Raw genomic sequence first — 21,379 nt, forward strand, 5'->3', positions numbered from 1 at the left:
TATATGACCATAAGTATGTAATAACTATATTAATTGGATATAATGAAAGGAAACAATAGGACAAGAACGGTAGGCACGTTTGTGCTCTTGTGCACGCCCCTTACAGACCTCTTAGGAATGGGGTGAGAGCGGCAAGTGGCGCCCGAGCCCCGCAGGCCGGGTTTTCCGGGCTCTCACCGCCCCTTCGGAAGTGGGTGGGCGGGCGCTTCCGCCTTCCGCCTGCCCAGCTGGTTCCGGCCACGCCTCCTCCCGGGGCTCTCGCGAGACTTCCGCGCGGCCCTGCCCGCTCCGCCGCTGCTCCCCCGACGGCGCCGCCATGGCGTCCGACTCGGATACCGAGGAGCTCTTCTACGACGCCTCCGAGGACGTCGCCCAGCACGGCGGGAGCCCCTCGGCGTGAGTCCGCCCGGAGGGGGCAGGAGGGGGGGAGGGGGCTGAGCCCGGAGTCCGGGCGGCGGTTCTCTGGGGGCGGGGAGGGGGGGAGGGGGCTGCCTGCCCCCAAAGGGAGGAGGCGGGATCCGGAGCCGCAGCCCGGCCCTGCAGGAGCCTTGGCGTCCCCAGCTCCCCTTTCCAGCCCTTCCTGTTGCTTCTTGCCTGGGTCTCCCAATGCAAGCCCCTCCCCTGTGAGACCCTCCCGGCCAAAGGATGGGGGCAGGTGGGGCCTCCCTTATCTGTGGCATCCCCATCTGACACCCCCCGCATCTTTGGTTTCCCCATATCACCCCTCATGTATCCCCCTCCCGCATCTTTGGCACCCCCTATATCAGCCCCATCTTTTCCACCGACACCCTGTCTTTGGCATCCCCTATGTCCCCCACATCTTTGGCACCTCCTGCATCTTTGGTCCCCCATATAACCCCTTGGCACCCCATCTGACCCTTAGCACCTGTAGCACCCCATCTGACCCCCACCCATCTCTTGCAAGGGGTTCTCATTCGGGCCGTGGCTGCCCTTGGCTGCCTTTTCTTGGCCTCTCTGAAACGGGGGGTGGAAGAGGAGGAAATACTGTCACTGATATTCTGCCCCTCCCCTGTTTCTCCTTCAGAGTCCAACTTGGTAGCAGCCCCCCAAAAAGTCCCTCCGCCATAGAAGCCAGCAGTCCGAGACTTTCTGCTTTCTCAAAGGACTGTTTTATTGAGCACATCATATCAGCACGGATGGAAATAAAACCAGCTCTAAATATTTCCATATAATTAAAAGAAAAAATAACCCTTGTGGTCGCAGGTCATATTGTCCAGTTAGGTGTTCTGGCATCTCGGCAACTCCCCTCCGTCTCTGGCCAGCACCTGTTGAGATGATCTTGGTTCCCACGGATGGTCTGTTGTCTCGTCTGACATTCCAGACTCCCCACACACACACACACACACACTGTGTGGCAATCTGAGAAACAGAAAGATGGCTGCAGCAGCCCTAGTCCGTTTTGAAGTTGACACCCAGTTGCGCCCGCTTTCTGCCTATGCAGTGGCTGGCTTTCCTTTGCAACCTTGGACACCTCTTGGTCTCAGCCCTGCAATGCCCAGCTGGAGGGCACTATTCTTGCATCCAGCTCGGGCCGTGTCTCTTATGGTCCTGCTTCCCTCTTTCCCGCTTTCCATCCATTTTCCCTTGGCCGTGTCACTTCCAACTCAGTATTTCTCAACCTCAGCGACTTTAAAATGTATGGACTTCAAAGAATGCCCCAGCTAGCAGGCTTTTAAGACGAGTGGATTTCGATTCCCAGAATTCCAGAGCGGCAAGCTTTAAGAGATGTGGACTTCAATTCTCAGAATTTCAGATTGTGTTTTAAGAGATGTAGACTTTTAACTCCCAGAATTCCCCAGCCAGCTTGGGTAGCTGGGGAATTCTGGGAGTTGAAGTCCGTAAGTCTTAAGTCGCTGCTCGGGAATTCTGGGAGTTGAAGTTCACGTATCTTAAAGTTGCTGAGGTTGAGGTCTGACTGTTCCTCCTCCTTCCATTTCACGCAAGCCCCCTATTTAATTCCTTACATTTTTGCTTCCCTTTTCCCTCCGTCTTTTTGTCTGCTTTTGCATGTTATACCTCTCTGGCCCAGAGGTGGGTTTCAGCAGGCTCTGACCAGTTCTGGAGAACCGGTAGCAGAAATTTTGAGTAGTTCGGAGAACCGATAGTAAAAATTCTGACTGGTCCCACCCCCATCTATTCTCTGCCTCCCGAGTCCCAGCTGATCGGGAGGAAATGGGGATTTTGCAGTATCCTTCCCCTGGAGTAGGGTGGGAATGGAGATGCTACAGTATCCTTCCCCTGCCACGCCCACCAAGCCACACCCACAGAACCAGTAGAAAAAAAATTTGAAACCCACCACTGCTCTGGACGTGAGCCCAGAATCCCTCTGTCCTTTCCCTCGGCTGGGCACCCATCCCACCCTCCTTTTTCTATCCTTTTCCTGGTTACACTCACAGTTTTCTCCAGCCCAGAGATTTATTTTCAAAGAGGGCAAATAAACAAATCCCCTATACCCAGAGACACCCCCCCCCTTTGTTCTGGGCTAAGTCAGTTTGTTCTGCCAGGTGATTGGAAAACAGCTTAATACTTTTGATCAACTGTTCAGACCTGACCTGGATGAGTGAATCAGTCTTTCTCTGCTGCTCGAAGAATCGTGGAGGGAGTAGCTACGGATAGCTCTAAGATGGGCCCTTGTCTATCACCAGACTGTGCAAAGGAAAGTCCCATGTGGGTAGCTCAGAGATGGGCCCTTGTCCAAAGGAAAGTCCCATGGTGCTGAATAAGCCTCTTCCGTACACAATTGTTGCTTTCAGCCTCAACCATTCCAGGGTGCAGGAGATGAGGGATGATTCATATTCGCTTTCATGAACCAGGTTTGAAGTCAGCGTTTTTCTCTCTCAAAGAGCTCTTCAACCAAATTAGAGCAGCAACTAAATGCATCTTTCTAAAAACTGTAAGCAATTTTGCTCTGGCTGGTTTCCCTTATCTTAGACTTCAGAACCTGCAACCTGATTCATTGCTGATTGTCTTCCTTCTAGAAGTCGCCCCACTCCTTTCTGGCCACGTCTGTCTCTCTCTCTCTCTTTCGTCAAAACCAACAGCACAAAGAGAAAAAGGAAGGATACAAGAAAGCATTTCCATCTTTCGTGCAGTCTTGTGAGGGAGATTCTAGATTCGTGCAAAAAACGAACAAAAGACTTGGGGGTTGTTTTTTTCTTGAAAAGCACTGTTTTATAAAACGTTGGAGTGTGTTTATAGAATTGTATATAACTTGTAACTTCAGTTTAACCCTCTGTTTCAAACTCTTTAGCTTGTTAAGGCTGAATTTGCGCCCGGTAAGGTAGCCAGAAACTTTATGGGTCACTTGTGAAGAGAGTTCAGTGTTTAATTGGAAATAGGTGGGATACATTTTGGATGAACGCATGGCCCATGCATGACACACGGTTCCCTGGCTTTACAATTCTGAATGATAAAATCACGGATTATATCATGAGCTTGAGGGGTAAGGCTCTGGTAATGTGGCCCTCACTTTATAAGGCATCTTAAGCTTCCATAGAAATAGGGTTCATTTGTGCAACATATGGAGTCCACTTGGGGCTCCATCTTCGGCTGAGATATATTCTCATACTTTGTCCAGAGCAAAGAATCTCAGCCTGGGTGCATATTTCTTAGGGAAGCTACCTCTGCAGTTGTAACTCAGAAAAGCAGCTCTCGGTATGTCTTTTTCACAGTCAGCTGGTCTCTGAGGAACAAATTCTCTGGACCATAAATAAATGGATGCTGTCAACGAGGCAGATTCAGCTTCTGAATGTTCCCACATTCAGAAATGAGGCAGAGAGAGAAGCGGGTGAAATGTAAAATGTGTTCCTACCGGTTCTGTGGGCGCGGCTAGGTTGGGGGGGTGTAATGTGACTGGGTGGGCATGGCCAACTTTTTTTTTTTTACTTTTAAAAGCATACTCTTTGGCCGAAGAGGTTGTAAACAATGCTTTTAAAAGCCTCTGATGATCCCAGCTGAGCCGTGCGATCATCAGAGGTGTTTTTTCTTTTTTACTTTTAAAAGCATTTTTTTTGGGTGAAGAAAAAATGCTTTTAAAAGTTTAAAAAAAGAACCTGTGATGAGTGCGCATCTCAGCTGGGCATGGGGGGGGCAGGCAGAGATTTTTGCTACCGGTTCTCTGAACCACTCACCGCCATTGCTACCAGATCTAGTAATCCGGTCTGAACTGGGAGCATTTTGTCCCTGGAGAGAAGCCATGTTGGATGAGGCTTTACTATTCTGATTATTCCTTTGCAAGATTGTTTTTGGTTGAACAGAGCTTTGTAAAACAGTGGGCAGGCTGGACTGCTGTATTTGGTTGTGTATCTGTTGTAAAAGCCTCTCTTGTTTTGCTAAAGAAGCTCCTCATCGGACAAGCCTTTATAGTGTAATAGTTACAGTCCTGAGTAAGGAATTGAGGGCCTCTGGTTTAAGTCTACTCCGATGCACGGATGCAAAAAATAACTTTTGAGTCTGTCTGTGGCTCAGCCTTCCTCGCAGAGCATGAACAAGGTGGTGTCTTTTCCAATTGTGAGTTCTGCCTCCCTCCTTGTTGTCTTTGGAAGGAGTCCCTTGGTTAACGTCTGCAGTTTTAGCCAGTTGAAGAATAAATCTGACGAAGGGATTTTCCCTTGTTCGATGACAAGGAAGTCAGCCTTCCTTAGCAGTGGCCCACTTGCCTGCCTTGCTCTGCAGCAATGCTTCCCCTTCAGAGTTTCTCAGAGAAGCTCCCCTCTCTTAGCTGTGCTGTCTGTGGGGGGGGGGGAGGAGGAAGATGTAGCCCTTCCCTCTCCTTGCGCACAAATAAACCTCCAGGCTGGTTTATGGCTGCTTTATTACCTACCGCTGTTTTTGCCAAAGAGGCTGAGGGAAATCTAATCGCTGAAATAGCTTTTTTGCTGTCATCCATGCCAAAGATGAGATCCGCGATTCCCAGAACACTGCATTATTCCACATCGCCTCTTGCCAGAGGCTGGGATGGCATTAGGCCTGGTCACTCTTGGGTCCGGCAGCACTGGGCAGTCAGAAGTCGGTCCTGGTCTCACGTCCTCTTTAATGCAGCGTAGGGAAAGGTAGAAATTTTACCTTCGGAGGCCACACCGTTCTACCCCCAACAGGGGAAGGAATCAATGGGGCTGTTTCTGTCTGTCAGCCTGGGAGGTGACAGCCAGCTAGGACGGGCACAGCAGGGGACCTGGGGAAGCCAGGAGCTCCTGTTCACACAATCAGTGTTTCAGACTAAAGAGGGAAGCAAATAGAAATGGCATTCAAAACTGGCCCAGTGGGAAATTGCCATTTTAGCTGGTTGCAGTGAAAACCCTTACCGAAAAAAATCCATCGACTAATGGGGGACATTTGGGCTTGTGGTCACCACAGAGGGCATGTCATGGGCCGGACGCTGCATTAATCTTCCACAGGGGCTGAGCAAGCGGGAGCCGCTTCCCTTGAGCAGAAGAAGGAGGGAAGGGATCTTAACTCTTAAATGGTTGGTGGGCGTTCCCTCCTCCTGGTCTTATCTGGTCCTTGTCTTTGTTTTTCTCCACTAGGTCACCAACGAAAGTCACGGGGACGTCAGCACTGAAGGTGTGTCTCTTGGTGTCAATATTTGTGCCATGCAGCACTAGCCTGTCCTTTCCCTTGGAAGGCCTCAGAACAGCAGCCCCTAGCTAGACAGGGCAACAGGCAGGGTGGAAACCGCCTGGGCTTCCCTCTCTTAAAGCATATATAATTCATGCCCTCCAGTCTGCTGACTGATGCGGGGGGGGGGGGAGGTGGAGAGAGAACAGCTGGGCGGGGTTGTTGTCTGTCCCTTCAATGTTGCAGCTTTAAGACCAGTGGACTTCAACTCCCAGAAATCCCCAGCCAGCATGCTGGGAGTTCAATTCCACCTGACGCCAAGTTTCCAAGATGAAGGAACACGTTGATAGAGCTGCCGTTCTTATCTGCCCTTGGATCCCAGGCACGACGCTGCTCTTAACTTTGTGAGAAAATGCAGGCGAGTGCCAAGGTATTTAGCTGCCGCTGGATGTCAGCATTATCAAGGTCAGTTTTCTCCAACTTGTCCTTCCATCTGGCCAGAGGCAACAGTTCCCGCTCACCTGTGGAAGCCCAACCACTGGACTCAAGCTCTTCCACCTCCTTATGGCGAGGCTGATTCCCTGTGATCCTGTTTTCCAGGAGCCGGATGGAGGTTCTCTGGTGGACGAGCATGAAGGAGGGAAAAACCTGGACATCAAGCAAGATGACCCCAAAAAGGTTTGTTCTACTACATGGCTTAAAACTGGTGGTGAAAGGATGACAGTGTGCTGTTGGGTGGCTTTTCTCATAAGCAACTTCTGGGAAAGTTTTGTTTCGTTTTCGCCACCTTTTAATCCTCAAGATTGAAGTGGTTTATGTTTAGTTTGGCGGTAGGTTTTTTCCAGGATAGGATGTGCTGGAGAGAGAAAAGTTTAAAAAGGGGTTTGTGTTCTGAAAGAGTTTAGGGAGGCTAAATCTGTGTCGTTATTTTGAGGCCTGCAAAATGGGTACAGAGATCAAAATCATTACACCACTGATCTTACACAGTGCACAGTTGTTACGCTCAAGATTTCTTCAGGTTTTACATCTCCAGAGCGTGTCGTTTGCAGCCTCTGCTTTTCTGCCTGGATTATTCCCCTGTAAATATTGACAGGTAAACCTAAGGCCCCTCATCCAAAACGGAATCGGCAGAATCAAATGCAAGCCTAACAGCCACACAGAATGAAAGCAAGTGTGGGTGGCGTCCCTGCATTTTCAGGGTGGTCCCCATCCAAGTACCAAACAGCTCTGATTCTGCTTACCTGTGACAAGATCAAAGCTAGCAGGGACTGCAGCCTGCTGTGGCTATGCTCACTGTGCCTCTTAGGTTATTTGTTTTTTAAAAAGGCAATTTGCTCTATTTAGAGAAAAGTTCCTGTGTTTCCCCAATACTGGATCTTTGTGATAATCGGTTTCTTTCAAGGTTAAATCCAATGCGGTATACCATGACTCTCTAAACTTGGCAGCTTTTAAGACTTGTGGACTTCCAGCTCCCAGAATTCCCCAGCCAGCTGGCTGAGGATTTCTGGGAGTTGAAGTCCACAAGTCTTAAAGTTGCCAAGTTTGGAGACCTCTGCTATAAGCCAACGCAAGTAGCTCTCAGGTTTCAGTCATTTTAGAGCCTGCTCATTATCATCTTAAGTCATGACGATAAAACAATGGTTACCAACCTGCCTTCCATTGAGGACCTGTATACTGCATGAGTCAAAAATCTACAGACCCCTTGCATCCTGGAGATAAACTGTTTCATCTCCTCCCCTCAAAACGACGCTACAGAGCACTGCACACCAGAACAACTAGACACAAGGACAGTTTTTTCCTGAATGCCATCACTCTGCTAAACAAATAATTCCCTCAACACTGTCAAATGATTTACTAAATCTGCACTACTATTAATCTTCTCATTGTTCCCATCACCCATCTCCTTCCACTTATGACTGCATGACTGTAACTTTGTTGCTTGTATCCTTAGGATTTATATTGATAATGTTTCCTGATTGCTTATTTGTACCCTATGACTCTCATTAAGTGTTGTACCTTATGATTCTTGATGAAGGTATCTTTTCTTTTATGTACACTGAGAGCATAGGCACCAAGACAAATTCCTTGTGTGTCCAATCACACTTGGCCAATAAAATAAAATATAAAATAAAATATTCTATTCTATTCTAAAATGGACTGCCGACATGACCGGCTGGATTATACGTCCTTTTTTTTTTTTTTGCAGTGGTTATTAAGTGAACTCTGGTCTAATTGCAGCTACGCCTTTATTTGCTCTTTAGATCATTGACAACATCATAGAAGAAAGCCAGAAAGCCAATCAGCTTGAGGATGACCCTTTGGCCCCTCCCAAAAAGGAACTGACCAACCCCTCATCTCAATCAAACCCTTGGATCTCGGAAGCAGATCTCCTCCACCACATTCCTGAACTCTTCATCGCGGAAGCCACAACGCAAGGGCCCCATGAAGCCCCTGAGGGTCTGGCTAATGGGGTGGCGTCCCAGGAGGCCTCGCCACCTTCCAGCAACGAGGGGGCAGATCACTCCAGAGGGGAAGACGCCACCATCTCCGCAGGAAGCCCAAGCGAGAGCCGAGAGCGGAAAGCAGATGGAGGAGACCCGACGGAGGAGGAGGAAGGCTGCCAGACCGCCGGCCTGAGGCAGCCAGATGACTTCGACCAGGCACCGTCCTCGGATCCCCCACTCCCCCAAGGGTCCTCGGCCACCGATGAGCCGCCTCCAGCCAAACCCCCACGACAGCTGACCATGGAGCCAGATATCGTGGCCAGCACAAAGAAGTCCGGCCCGGCCCGGCCCCCGCCTCCTGTGGCACTCCCACCCCCTAGGCCGCCCCCCCCTGCCCGCCCGGCCCCCCCACCGAGGAAGAAAAAGAGCGACTCGGAAATCGAGACCAGCAAGATTCCCGGCCTGGAAGGCAAGTCTTTTATTTTCTTAGCCAAATCCACCCTGAGGGTCTCTGTTGCTCTGCCCCCCCCCTTCAACTCCCGCGTTTCTTTCGTAGTTCCTCGGGAGCCTTTTTCCCTGGGTGGCCTCCTGACCCCCAACGCCTCCCTGGACTCCATGGCCAAAGACTCTCAGCCTTCCCTGGACTTGGCGAGCGCCACCAGCGGTGACAAAGTGGTCACTGCTCAGGTGAGCAAATGGCAAGAGGGATGGGAGGTTTGGGTTACACCGGCTGGGGTTGGGGAAAAAGGATGCGCTGCAGCCTCGGAGAGTGGGCTTGGAGGTGGCGAAACGCCCGTGGGAGGGGAGGGGGGGCTGCCTCTTAGAAAAGATTAGATGTTCTTTGCACGTACAAAGCCAGCATTCCAGAGAGAAAACTGGCCACCATCTAGCTGAAGCCGCTGTTTGGAGAAGGCTGCATTTGATTGTCAGGGAGGGGAGAACGCCAGCATGCTTGGTCTCCCCCCTCCTCCCAGATCCTACTCTAGAGTTACATCTTGTAATCCTGTAAACACACACTGTCTCAGGTCAGAGGTCAGGTGCTTGAGACCCTAGAAAGAGTGCAGAAAATAGCAGCCAGGATGATTAAGGGACTGGAGGATAAAACATATGATGAACAGTTGCAGGAATTGGGCCCTGCTAGTCTAGTGAAGAGAAGGACCAGGCGAGACATGAGAGCAGTGATCCAATATTTGAGGGGCTGCCACAGAGAGGAGGGGGTCAAGCTATTTTCCAAAGTACTTGAAGGCCAGACAAGGAACAATGGATGGAAAATGAACAAGGGGAGATTCAAGCTGGAAATGAGGAATTTTCTGACAGAGAGAACCATCAACCGATGGAACAGAAGTTGTCTTCGGAAGTTGTGGGAGCTTCATCACTTGAGGCTTTTAAGAAGAGACTGGACTGACATTTGTCAGAAATGGTGTAGGGTCTCCTGCTTGGGTGGGGGGTTGGACTAGATGACCTATAAGGTTCCTTCCAACTCTGTAATCTGGTCAGGGGTGCTCACTTCCCGGCCCTTTGCAAGGGTTGCAAACGTAAGTAGCCACCATATCCCAAGCATCCAAAGGAAAGCCCCCTTTTCTAGTTTTCTAGTCTGGGATCTGTCCCCATCCTATATGCAGCACCGCAGGACAAGGGGGCTTCCACCTCTTTCTGATTTGCATTTTGCACGCCTCCTGTTGTTGCAGGAGAACGGGAAATCGGCGGACGGCCAAGTGGTGTTAAGTGAAGTGATCGGGCCCCAGAGACCCAGATCGAACTCGGGCCGAGAACTCACAGACGAGGTAGGCCTGGTCCCCCCGGGCCGCTTGCCTTTGCGGATTGGAGGCGGCTGGTGCTGGGATTCGGGCAAAGCTCTTTCCAGCCGTGCTTCCTGCAGAGCTGTGTCCCATTGGGAGGTTTGTCATCCGAGCAGCTGGGAGCCTCTCTAGGCAAAAGAGGGCGGCACTTTGTGGTTGCAGAAGAAGGGACCCTTCCCCTGCAAAATGGCCCCTTCAGCCTGCACCTTCGATGCATCTCGATCCGAATCCGCCTAGCCCTCGACTGCCACCCTGGAAGGATCCAAAAAGAGGAAGCTCACCGCTGTCTCTCCTGCCCTTTCCTGTAGGAGATCCTGGCCAGCGTCATGATCAAGAACCTGGACACGGGCGAGGAGATCCCCCTGAGCTTGGCGGAGGAAAAGCTGCCCACGGGCATCAATCCCCTGACGTTGCATATCATGCGGCGGACGAAGGAATATGTCAGGTATGGAGCCAGCGCGGGGATCCCCCACTTCTGAGACCTGCCCATTTCTCTCGCTTGCACCTCTTAGCAGCTTCCCCCAAGCATAAATGAGCCCTCGGAGGTGCTCTTTGGATCTCCCGGTACCGTTTACCGCAGCCCAGAAAGGCTGATGGTCAGCAGTGGTTCTCCTGCAGCCACTGGTGCCATCTGTGCCTCCAAAAGCTGAGCCTGGCACACTACAGGGCAGTCTTTGATGCCCCAAAGATTTCTTCGGTGCTTGGTCACTAACACCAAACCTCATCCCCCCACCCCTGGTTGCCTTACACAGTAACGACGGGGCCCAGTCGGACGATGAAGACAAAATGCAGCTGCAGCAGAGCGATACTGACGGGGGCCGCTTGAAACAGAAAACGTGAGGCTCTTCGGGTGAAGTGGGGGGGGGGTGTCTGCTCTTTCCTTTTTATTAGTGGGGTTTGGGGGGAAATCAGGACTGATTGAAATGGCTTCGGCCTGCAAATCAGGATCTCTGTTTTCAGGGATGTTTTGCTCCTCCCGTTTCTGTCCTTTTTCTCGAGATTTCTGGAAGTTTCCCCCAACTTTCTCAAGGATGCAAGGAGTCCTGTCTGCCCCACCAGCCAGACCTCTCCCCAAACCCTGCCTCCCCATCCCCCACACACCCCATTTTCCAAAACAGCCGAACAGGCCGGGGTTTCAAAGCCAATCAGGGACTCGTCCCATGGCGGCAAAGAAACCGGACTTCAAGGTTTTCAGTCCAAATCCCTCCAGATGCACCTTTGCCCCATAAGCCCACCCGTCAAACAGGTTGGACAGGCAGTGGTGGAGCGGGGAACGTTGCCCAGGGGTTCCCCAAAGGAGTGTAGCTGTCGGAGATCTTTGTGGATGGAAACAGGCAGCGAAGGAGTTTTTCTTTCTCTGTCTTTCGAAGGACGCAGCTGAAAAAATTCTTGGGCAAATCGGTCAAGAGGGCTCGGCATCTGGCTGAAGAGTATGGAGAACGGGCCGTCAACAAAGTGAAGAGCGTCCGAGACGAAGGTGGGTGAGGCAGGGAGCCAGAGGGAGGGGGGATGGTGGGGAGACGGGGCTGAATTTATGAGCTCCCCTGCCTTTGCTCGCTGCGATGCAGACCCCACCACTTCCAGTGGCTGCACAGATGAGACCCTCTTACCCAAAGTCTGTAGGAATGACTGAAAAGCTGCAGACGGGCCCACTGCCGGTTTTGCAGGCCAATCTCCCTCCTGGGTTCCACCTTTGGCATTCCTGGGTCAAGACAGGGAAAAGCCCCCCCCCCTCCTTGGCACAGAACAGCTTCCCTGCCCATCTCGCCCTTTCTTTGCATCCAAAAGTGCTGGCTAAAGGCAGAATTATGGGGTGGGGTTTTTTTCTTTTTCTTTTTTTTTTTGGTGGAAGAGTTTGGGTTTCCATTCTTGCCAGCCTTCTGGCTACCTCTGGAGGGGGTCATTGTTAGAAGCCCAGGAGGAAAGGCCTCCCAACCTTACTTGCTCTCTCTTCTCAGTCTTCCATACGGATCAAGACGACCCGTCATCCAGTGATGACGAGGGCATGCCATACACGCGGCCGGTGAAATTCAAAGCCGCCCACGGCTTCAAGGGGCCGTATGACTTCGAGCAAGTGAAAGTCGTGCAGGATCTCAGCGGGGAGCACATGGTGAGCTGCAGCCCCCGTGGTGGTGTGACCCAGGCCCCAGTAGGTAGTAGGAAACTCAGTCACTGTAAAAACAAACAAACTTTATTAGAACAGCTGAGAATTACTTCATTCTCAACGTAGTTCAACTAAATTAAAGCAAATTCCTCCCAACACAAATTCCTCAGTCTTATCACCAACCTTGGTCCAATTAGGCAAACTGCCAAAGGCCTTTCTTGGCAAAAGTTCAGAAGACACTGATAACAAAATAAATGCCAGAAGACTAAGCTATCAATGTTTTTTTCCGGCAAAGAGCCCAAACACTGTTGCTGGTCTTTTAAGCCTTATGGGAGGGACCAATCATCTCTTGGCCCTGCTCCCGAGTCGTCCTCTTTGTTTGAGCTGCTCTTGCCTTCTGGCAGCTCTTCTCATGCGTGCATTAGGAACAGGCTCCTCCTGTTCCTCTGCCTCACTACTGTCAGCCTCTGGAGGCTCAGGAGTCCACATATCACTCCCCGATGGCCCTGGCCCCACCTCTGCCTCCAATGCAGAGCTCTCATCCAGCCTTCCCCAGCCTCCAGGACTGTCCCATGCTCTTCCTCAGCCTCATCGCTGTCCAACTCTGTTGCCAGCTCCGCAGGCTGCTGGCGGACTACAACACATGGTCTGGCCGGAGGGGCTGTGCGTGTGTGCCATCCTTTGGGCGCAGGGCTCATTAAACCAAAGTTTGCCGTTTCGGACAGGGGGCCGTCTGGACCATGAAGTTTTCGCACTGCGGCCGGCTGCTGGCCTCTGCGGGCCAGGACAACCTCGTGCGGATCTGGGTGCTGAAGACAGCTTTTGATTATTTCAACAACATGAGGATGAAGTACAACTCGGAAGGTGCCGCCATCTTCTGCTTGGGCAGCCGGGCAGCTGACCTTACCTGGAGCAGGGAGCGTGGGTGGTTCTTCAGAGAGGCCCCTTTCAGCTGGTGTCCTGTCTTGCCTTCCAGGCCGGGTCTCCCCCTCCCCGTCTCAAGAGAGTTTGAACTCGGCCAAGTCGGATAACGATACGGGGGTGAGTCAGGTGGCTGCCCCCACAAGGTTGGGAGGGGGGACGGGACACCTCCCTGGAGTTTTCTATCCTTCGGTGTTTCTCCTTCACCCTTGGAAAATGCAGCCCCCAGGGTAGCCAGCAGGGTTGGTCAGCTTGGTCTAGGCTGGCTGGGGAATCCTGGGAGTTGAAGTCCATTCCATGCCTCATTAAAAGTGGCCGAGGCTGAGAGAAAGGGCTTCAAAATGTACCACCAGTTTTCCTCATCTAGTTGTAGGGGGTTCAAATCAGTTTTCCTTGGTGGGAACGACCAGGAATTGGGGCGGGAAGGGGGCTGCTCTCCCTGCCTGCATGCAGGAAGAAGAGGTGGGATATCACCGTTTGGGGGAGGGGGGGGCTTTCTGCCATCCTTTTAAATCTGCTTTCCAGGTGTGCAGCGGGACTGACGAAGACCCCGATGACAAGAGCACACCGTTTCGGCAGCGGCCGTTCTGCAAATACAAAGGACACACGGCCGATCTCCTGGACTTGTCCTGGTCTAAAGTAAGGGATCCCATTTCCTCTGGCTCTTTACGCTTCAGAGCAGTTGTGATCTCCCACGTGCTGGGGAATTGCACTCAGGTATTGTCTGCTCCTTCCTGAAGAAAACCAGCAAAGAGCTTGGACAGCTGTAAAATCCTGGCCAGGCGACACCCTCCCTTTTTGCCAAACAAGGGGGAGGGGAGAGAGAGATCAAAAATGTTGTGGTTTATCTCCAACCCTGATTACTTTGGAGATTCCAAAACCAGATTTGAAGATTCCCTTTCTCAGTTATTTAGCGCCTGTTATCCGTGCAGATGAAACCTTATTTCGCTCCTGCATTTCTTTGGCAAGCATTCACGGTCCCGTCTTCCACTCCTCCTGTGAGGGAGAAGTTGGATAAACACGTAAATAAGGTCCTTCTGTAGTTTGGGCACCCCAGAAATCAACCACCCCCCCGTTTGTTTCCTGCTCCACAGAATTACTTCCTGCTCTCCTCGTCCATGGATAAGACGGTCCGGCTCTGGCACATATCCCGGCGGGAATGCCTCTGCTGTTTCCAGCACATCGACTTTGTCACTGCAATCGCCTTCCATCCCAGGGTCAGTGGCGACGGCCCCTTCCTTTCATTCTGGGCTGCGCTTTCAACCCACTTTGCGCGGAAAGCAGGTTTGCGTGCCCTGAGAGGGAGGGAAAAAGATCCAGCATTTATTTTTATTTCTTTGTTGAGTACTTATTAGATAATATATATAAGTATAAGCATGAATTGAATACATAAAATGAATTAAAGGGAACATTAGGACAGAGATGGTAAGCCCACTGATGCTCTTACGCATGCCCCTCTTAGGAATGGGGTGAGGTCAACAGTAGCCAGTCTACAGGTAAAATTTGGGGGGTTTTGGGGTGAAAGCACAAAGTCAGGTAGTGCATTCCAGGCATTGACCACTCTGTTGCTGAAGTCGTATTTTCTGCAATCGAGTTTGGAGCAGTTTACCTTGAGTTTGTATCTCTTGTGTGCTCATGTATTGTTGCGGTTGAAGCTGAAGTAGTCATTGACAGGTAGGACCTTGTAGCAGATGATTTTATGAGCTGTGCTTAGGTCATACCGAAGGCTGCGGAGTTCTAAATTTTCTAAGCCCAGAATTTCAAGACTGATGGCATAAGGTATTTTGTTGCGAGCGGAGGAGTGGAGGACTCTTCTTGTGAAATATTTCTGGACACATTCAATTGTATTAATGTCCGATATGCAGTGCGGGTTCCAGACAGATGAGCTGTATTCAAGAATTGGTCTAGCAAATGTTTTGCACGCTCTGGTTAGTAGTGTAGTATTACCGGAGAAGAAGCTACGCAAGATTAGGTTTACAACCCTTAATGCCTTTTTGGTGATGCTGTTACAGTGGGCTTTGGCACTTAGATCATTTGATATGAGTACTCCAAGGTCCTTGACAGCGTGAGGGTCACCTACAAGGTCGTGTCCACTCAGTCCACTCAGCATACCCAAACATGACAGAGGAAGGACACTGCGGGCATTGCCTCGGAGCAGACGGGCCTGGGATTGTCCTCCGGCAGCTGCCAGGTGTGGCTGCCCCGATGCCTCTCCCTGGTCGATATCCCGGATTCTGAGTTGAACGGGCTCGTCTGGCCCCTTTTTAGGATGACAGGTACTTCTTAAGCGGATCGCTGGACGGCAAGCTTCGGCTCTGGAACATTCCGGACAAAAAAGTGGCCCTTTGGAACGAGGTGGATGGACAGACTAAGCTGATTACCGCAGCAAACTTTTGCCAGAATGGCAAATATGCCGTGATTGGCACCTATGACGGCCGGTGTATCTTCTACGACACGGAGGTGAGCCCCTTGGGACCCCAGCTTTCCACCTCCGGAAGCCGCTGCTGACCCCGTGGCTTTCCCCTCGAGAGCTCCGCAGGGCCCACCTCCGTGTTTGCCGTGGCCCTTTTCTGTATCTCAGGGCGTCCGTGAAACCTCCCTCCTTCTCCCGTGTTTCTCTTTAGCACCTCAAGTATCATACTCAGATCCACGTGCGATCGACCAGAGGACGGAATCGAGTGGGGAGGAAGATAACGGGGATCGAGCCCCTGCCGGGTGAAAACAAGGTAGAGACAGGCCAGGCTGAGTCTCGGGGTGCGACCTCTTGGAGATTGGGGGGCCTTGACATGCAGTTGCCCGGGCGATTTCAGCTCATATGCCCACCGCCACCAGCAGGAGTCATCAAGCCTCCAAAGCCCATGACTTCCCAGAGGAATTTGGGCCATAAATCTGAGGACACACATGACAGCATTGAAAACCCAGGTCAATCTGAAGGCATCATCTCATCTACCCCACTTGTTGAATTAGCAAGAAAGACTCCTGTGTTGTGACCCAGGCCCTAGTAGGTATTAGGAAACTCAGTCCGTGTAAAAACAAACTTTATTCGAACAGCTGAGAATTAGTTCATTCTCAACATAGTTCAACTGAATTAAAGCAAATTCCTCCCAACACAAATTCCTCAGTCCTATCACCAACCTTGGTCCAATTAGGTAAACTGCCAAAGGCCTTTCTTGGCAAAAGTTCAGAAGACAGTGATACGAAACACATGCAGCAAGACAAAGCGATCAACGTTGTTTTCCGGCAAAGAGCCCAAACGCCATTGCTGGTCTTTTAAGCCTTATGGGATGGGCCAATCATCTCTTGGCCCTACTCCTGAGTCTTCCTCTTTGCTTGAGCTGCTCTTGCCTTCTGGCAGCTCTTCTCACGCGTGCATTAGGAACAGCCTCCTCCTGTTCCTCTGCCTCACTACTGTCAGCCTCTGGAGGCTCTGGAGTCCGCACCTCACTTCCCGATGGTTCTGGCCCCACCTCAGCCTCCGCACAGAGCCCTCATCCGGGCCTTCCCAGTCTCCAGGAATGGCCCATGTTCTTCCCCAGCCTGATCACTGTCCAACTCTGTTGCCAGCTCTGCAGGCTGCTGGCGGACTACAACATCCTGGTTCATTTCCCTACCCCCCCCCCCGGAGCATATTGAAAAAAAAACAGTTACAGATTAGAACAGGCAGAATCTTTTGGCTTGGCACGAAAACGATGCAATTGACTTCCCCTCCTTTCCCCTGGCCACCCCACCCTCCACGCTATCAGTCAATGCCCAATTAAAAGTCCTAGGCAAGGGACCCTACCTTCGCGCCTTTCCCATCTGCATCCGCATGCATCCGCATGCCTTTTGCTGACCTCGTGTTTGATTGGTGCTCCTCACAGTCGGAGCCGGCTCTGCTCCAAACCCAGCGCCCCCCGAATCCCCCTCATTCCAATCTCTTCCCCCTCCCGCCGTCACCAAGCTGGCAAAAGATGCCATGCGAAGCAAGCAGCAAGAATTGACAGCTAATCCCAGGGGTGCCACAGGAGAGCATCTGCCAGTCTGGGTCAAAAGATGCCAACCCTTGAATGAAAACGCCTCCTTGCCTCACTAGATCCTGGTAACCTCTAACGATTCACGCATCAGGCTCTACGATCTGCGGGACCTGTCCCTGTCGATGAAGTACAAGGGCTACGTCAACAGCAGCAGCCAGATCAAAGCCAGCTTCAGGTGAGGCAGAGGGACCAGGGAGAAAGCAGAGAGGTTCAGAGCTCCTGGCTGAAGGGCAAGGCAAACATGTCCTAAATTCAGAGCTCGGGACGTGCTTACCTTGATGGGGCTTCCCCTGAGGGTGGGGGGGTTGGAGAGGTGAACCTGATCTGGAAGCAAAAGTGGGTTCCTCTCTCTCTCTCTCTCTCTCCCCCCCCCCAACTCTCTCTCTCCAGCCATGACTTCACCTACATCGTCAGCGGCTCGGAAGACAAGTACGTCTACATCTGGAGCACCTACCACGACTTGAGCAAATTCTCCTCCGTCAGGAGAGATCGCAACGACTTCTGGGAGGGGGTCAAAGGTAAAGCAGAGGTGCCCACCCCCCTTGGGCCCCTGCATTCGCTCTGGGGAGGGTGGGTTTTAGGTGTCCTGGGTGCTGGTCTAGGACAGCGGGAGGCAGCTGGCCGATCAGTGTCCAGGAGCCTCAAGGAACAGGTTGCAACCATCAGCTTGTAAAATCCAGAGGTGGAGCCAGCTGGCAGGGGAGGGGGGGACATATTTGGGGAAAAAAGGAGCTGCGGTGTTATTCCGTATGTTTGTGGATTTTCTGGAGAAGCTAAAGAGTCTCTTAAAAGGCCTCAAGGTCAAAAGCTTTCCTAGAGGATATACAGAATAAAATCCCCATACAGAATAATGCGAATAATGCAGCTGAAAACTCTATCTTGGTATCTGTTCTGTGCACGCCACAACTGGGCAGGAAGAGCCTTCTTCTCTCTTCTCCTGCCTTCCCTCACGGGCTTCCTTCTCTTTCTAGCACACAACGCTGTGGTCACCTCCGCCATTTTCGCCCCGAACCCCAGCCTGATGATCTCCTCTGAAACAGCTGAGAAGCCCCCAGGAGACACCCAAAGCGAAGATTCAGAAGCTGCAGACCCCATTCCTTCTGGTAGGTGTCCAGGGTGGCCTTCTCTGGCCCAGGGTCTCCTCCAGCTCCCCCAGCTTCTCAGTTAGCAAAGCCAGCAGAGCTTCCCCAAAGAGGCTCGCACACAAATACAATCTGGGCCCACAAGGCCATGGAGCCCCTGCAACTTCTGATCTCCTCCCCCAGCTGCTGGGGCAGGAGATGTTAAGTAAGGCAGGGGAGAGGACCAAGTCCTGTGGCACCCCAAAAAAGTAGAACCCACAGCCTGAATCCCCCCCCCCATCAACACTGACTGGAACTGACCCCAAAGGAAGGAGGAGAACCAGCACAGCTCAGAGCCTCCCGTCCCCAATTCAGTCCGGAGGGATTTCCTGCCGGGTGGGATTGTGAAGGCCGCTAGTTGTGTGGTGGGGAGAAAGAAAATAACACCAAACTAAGTAGTGGGGTTTTGTTTTTCCCCGCTGGGCCCGGTCTCTCGTGGCAACCTGATCTGCCCACTTATAGGACGGAGGATAACTGCTTCCGCTTTTGCTTTTCAGCCCCAGTCCAGGAGCCTTCGCAGGCAGTCGCTTCCGTGACAAACGATTTTTGTGTTGAATTTATATTTTACCGACAAAGAAATAAAAGGGAGTAGCCCGGGTTTGAATCCCAGAAAGGGTACGGCTAGCTGACGACAGCTAAATAGCTTGAAATAGATCTATACTAGTCTCCCTTTTATTTCTTTGTCAGTAAAATATAAATTCAACACAAAAATCTCACTAAAATAGTACTCCAAAAGCCACGGAGTAAAATTAGAAAACCTGGCTACATGTACACACAGAGCCCCAATTTGTAGACAATCCCGTGCATTCTCTGGCATGTGCATGTGGAGGGGGGGGGATCCTCCTCCCTTTCCCTCGTCTCTGATCTCAAGCAGAATTAGGGACCTCAGGTAGAGGCTTCCAAATGAGGGACTTTTGCAAGTGCCCCCCCCTCCCTCCCTCTGCCCTCTTTTTTTAAAACCGTGGTTTCTGTCTTTTCAGGAGCCTTGAAGGCAGACCAGACCGAAGTGCTTCTCTCGGCCGATTTCACCGGAGCCATCAAAGTCTTTATCAACAAAAAGAAAAACCTCTCTTGAAGAATCGCCAGTAACTCCATAGCCTGGCGATCATGGTACCTGGGTGTGAATCTTGTGCTTGGTGACGCAGCGTATAATCTGGCGCTGGAGGCTGGCTTATCGTTAAATTCCTTCGTTTAAGGCTGCTACACTTTGAGCTCCTAAAAAAGCAGTGTCTCTCTCTCCCCCCTTAAAGCCCCCCCCCCTGCTTTTTAGACTAGAAAGGGAAGAGCAGCCAGCAGCCTCGCTCAAAACAAGAAAAACGAGGCGAATAATAATTCTGCTGCTGCGTAATGCCCCGGGTGCAGAATAACCCTGCACGAAAACTACAGTGAGATCCACACGCAGAGATATTCCTTTCAGGGGTCACCCAGGAACAGTTTTGCGCAGGTGAAAATGTAGTTGATTCAGTGGCAACCAATTCTTTGCAATTGCACAAAGTCGATGCCCCCTCTGCCCCAGAATCCCGTCCCCTGCAAAAGTGGATCTATTATTTAATTTCCCGTAACCGAGCTGCATTTCTGGCCAGACCTTTTAAGTTCCATGAGATCAATCCTCCTTTCGAATCCTAACCCCGCAGATGGATTAGCGGCAATCTCGTTTCGGTGTTTTATAACGTGGACTTCTGTGGTCTTCTCACTGTTGTGCACTCGATTCTGTTCTGTTCCCTTTTTTTTGCACACTGGAGCACAATATTTCTACAAAAAGAGTTTCTCATTCCTTAATCCCAGGCACAGGGATACTACGCTCACTTTAAAGCAACTTAAGCTGCATTAGGAACAATTCTTATATTTTACAAATGATGTAAAATAAAACTGTTTACATATTTTTAAAAATATTGTAGTTTTAAGTTTTTTTGTTTTTGTTTTGGTTATCCTTGTTTAGAGTTAAAACTGAATTTAAAAGGCTTTGTAAATATTTGTAAAACAATAACCAATGACGCAACCCTTTCGCAGGGGTGAAACCTGCAAGAAAGGTTGTCGAGGGTGGCAGCTGCTTAAGAAAACAAAGGATGTGTTATTAAAAATGGGTCACACTGAGAAATGTTGGTGTTTGTATTATTATTTTTAATCTCACACACACACACACAACAGAACGGTATGAAGGTTGTTGCTTAGCCCAAGTTGGTCCATTTTGTTCCGCATTTTCCATCTCCCCAACTTAGGTGGGTTTTTTTGAATATTTTTTTTTATTTTGAAAACAATTTAATGATTTAATACATCAGTCATTCCTTCCGTGTGACATCTCGGTGTTTTCTTCGTGGTTCCATCTTTTTATTGTTTCTTCTTTCTTCATTTCAATTTATTACAATTTTTTCACAATATTCTAATTATACCATTTTCTTACATTACTATTAATTTGCTTATCTATATCTTTTTTCTAACCAATGGTAAAATTGATCCCATCTTAAAATATTCTGAATCCTCTCTTTCTTTAATCATCAAAGTTAATCAATTCGTTTCTGCACCGTCTAAATTTTTTTAATAACTTCCTCTTCCAGAGGTATTTTCTCTGCTTTCCGATTTTGGGCAAAAACAATCCTTGCCTCTGTTTATTACCTGTATAATCAAGTTAGTTTAGTTTTAGTTTTATTAGATTTTTATACCGCCCTTCTCCCGAAGGACTCAGGGCGGTGTACAGCCGAAATAAAATACAGAGTATATACAATTAAAAGAAATTAAAAGAAACTATTAATAAATGGCCGATAATTAAAAATTTAAAAAATGTACAAATGTTTAAAATCTCTAAAACCCCAATTTAAAATCACTATTTATGCCAGTCCTGCTTGAATAAATAAGTATGTTTTTAGCTCACGACGGAAGGTCCGAAGATCAGGAAATTGACGTAAGCCAGGGGAGTTCGTTCCAGGCGTCGGTGCTCCCACAGAAGGCCCTACCCTGGGAGCCGCCAGCCGACATTGTTTGGCGGACGGCACCCTGAGAAGGCCCTCTCTGTGAGGCGTCTGGTCGATGGGAGGCATACGGTAACAGCAGGCGGTCTCGTAAGTACCGGGTCCTAAGCCATGGGCGCTTTAAAGGTGGTAACCAGGATCTTGAAGCGCACCGAAGACCACAGGAAGCCAGTGCAAACTACGCAGCAGAGGTGTTACGTGGGAGCCTCGAGCGGCTCCCATTACCACTCGCGCAGCTGCATTCTGGACTAACTGCAGCCTCCGGGTGCACCTCAAGGGCAGCCCCATGTAGAGAGCATTGCAATAATCCAGCCGAGACGTAACCAGAGCGTGAGTGACCGTGCATAAGGCATCCCGGTCAAGGAAGGGACGCAACTGGCGAACCAAGCGAACTTGGTAAAGCCTCCTGGTGACGGCTGCCAGATGTTCCTCAA

At 50.5% G+C, this 21,379-nt stretch overlaps 1 protein-coding gene across 1 annotated transcript; it reads left to right on the plus strand.

Moving 5' to 3' along the window:
- Positions 1 to 242: 242 nt before the first annotated feature.
- On the plus strand, positions 243 to 20,077 carry WDR44 (WD repeat domain 44). Its single transcript, XM_058197144.1, has 20 exons — positions 243 to 396; positions 5,547 to 5,583; positions 6,178 to 6,255; positions 7,839 to 8,490; positions 8,578 to 8,708; positions 9,710 to 9,805; positions 10,129 to 10,265; positions 10,573 to 10,656; positions 11,191 to 11,297; positions 11,779 to 11,930; positions 12,650 to 12,788; positions 12,901 to 12,965; positions 13,371 to 13,484; positions 13,940 to 14,062; positions 15,114 to 15,305; positions 15,470 to 15,571; positions 16,918 to 17,033; positions 17,249 to 17,376; positions 17,830 to 17,961; positions 18,960 to 20,077. The coding sequence occupies exons 1-20, from the start codon at positions 317 to 319 to the stop codon at positions 19,052 to 19,054; spliced, it is 2,760 nt and encodes a 919-aa protein (XP_058053127.1). The 5' UTR covers positions 243 to 316; the 3' UTR covers positions 19,055 to 20,077.
- The last annotated feature ends 1,302 nt before the right edge of the window (positions 20,078 to 21,379 follow it).

This window comes from Ahaetulla prasina, chromosome 11 (genome assembly GCF_028640845.1).
Source record: "Ahaetulla prasina isolate Xishuangbanna chromosome 11, ASM2864084v1, whole genome shotgun sequence".
NCBI classification, from domain to species: Eukaryota; Metazoa; Chordata; class Lepidosauria; order Squamata; family Colubridae; genus Ahaetulla; species Ahaetulla prasina.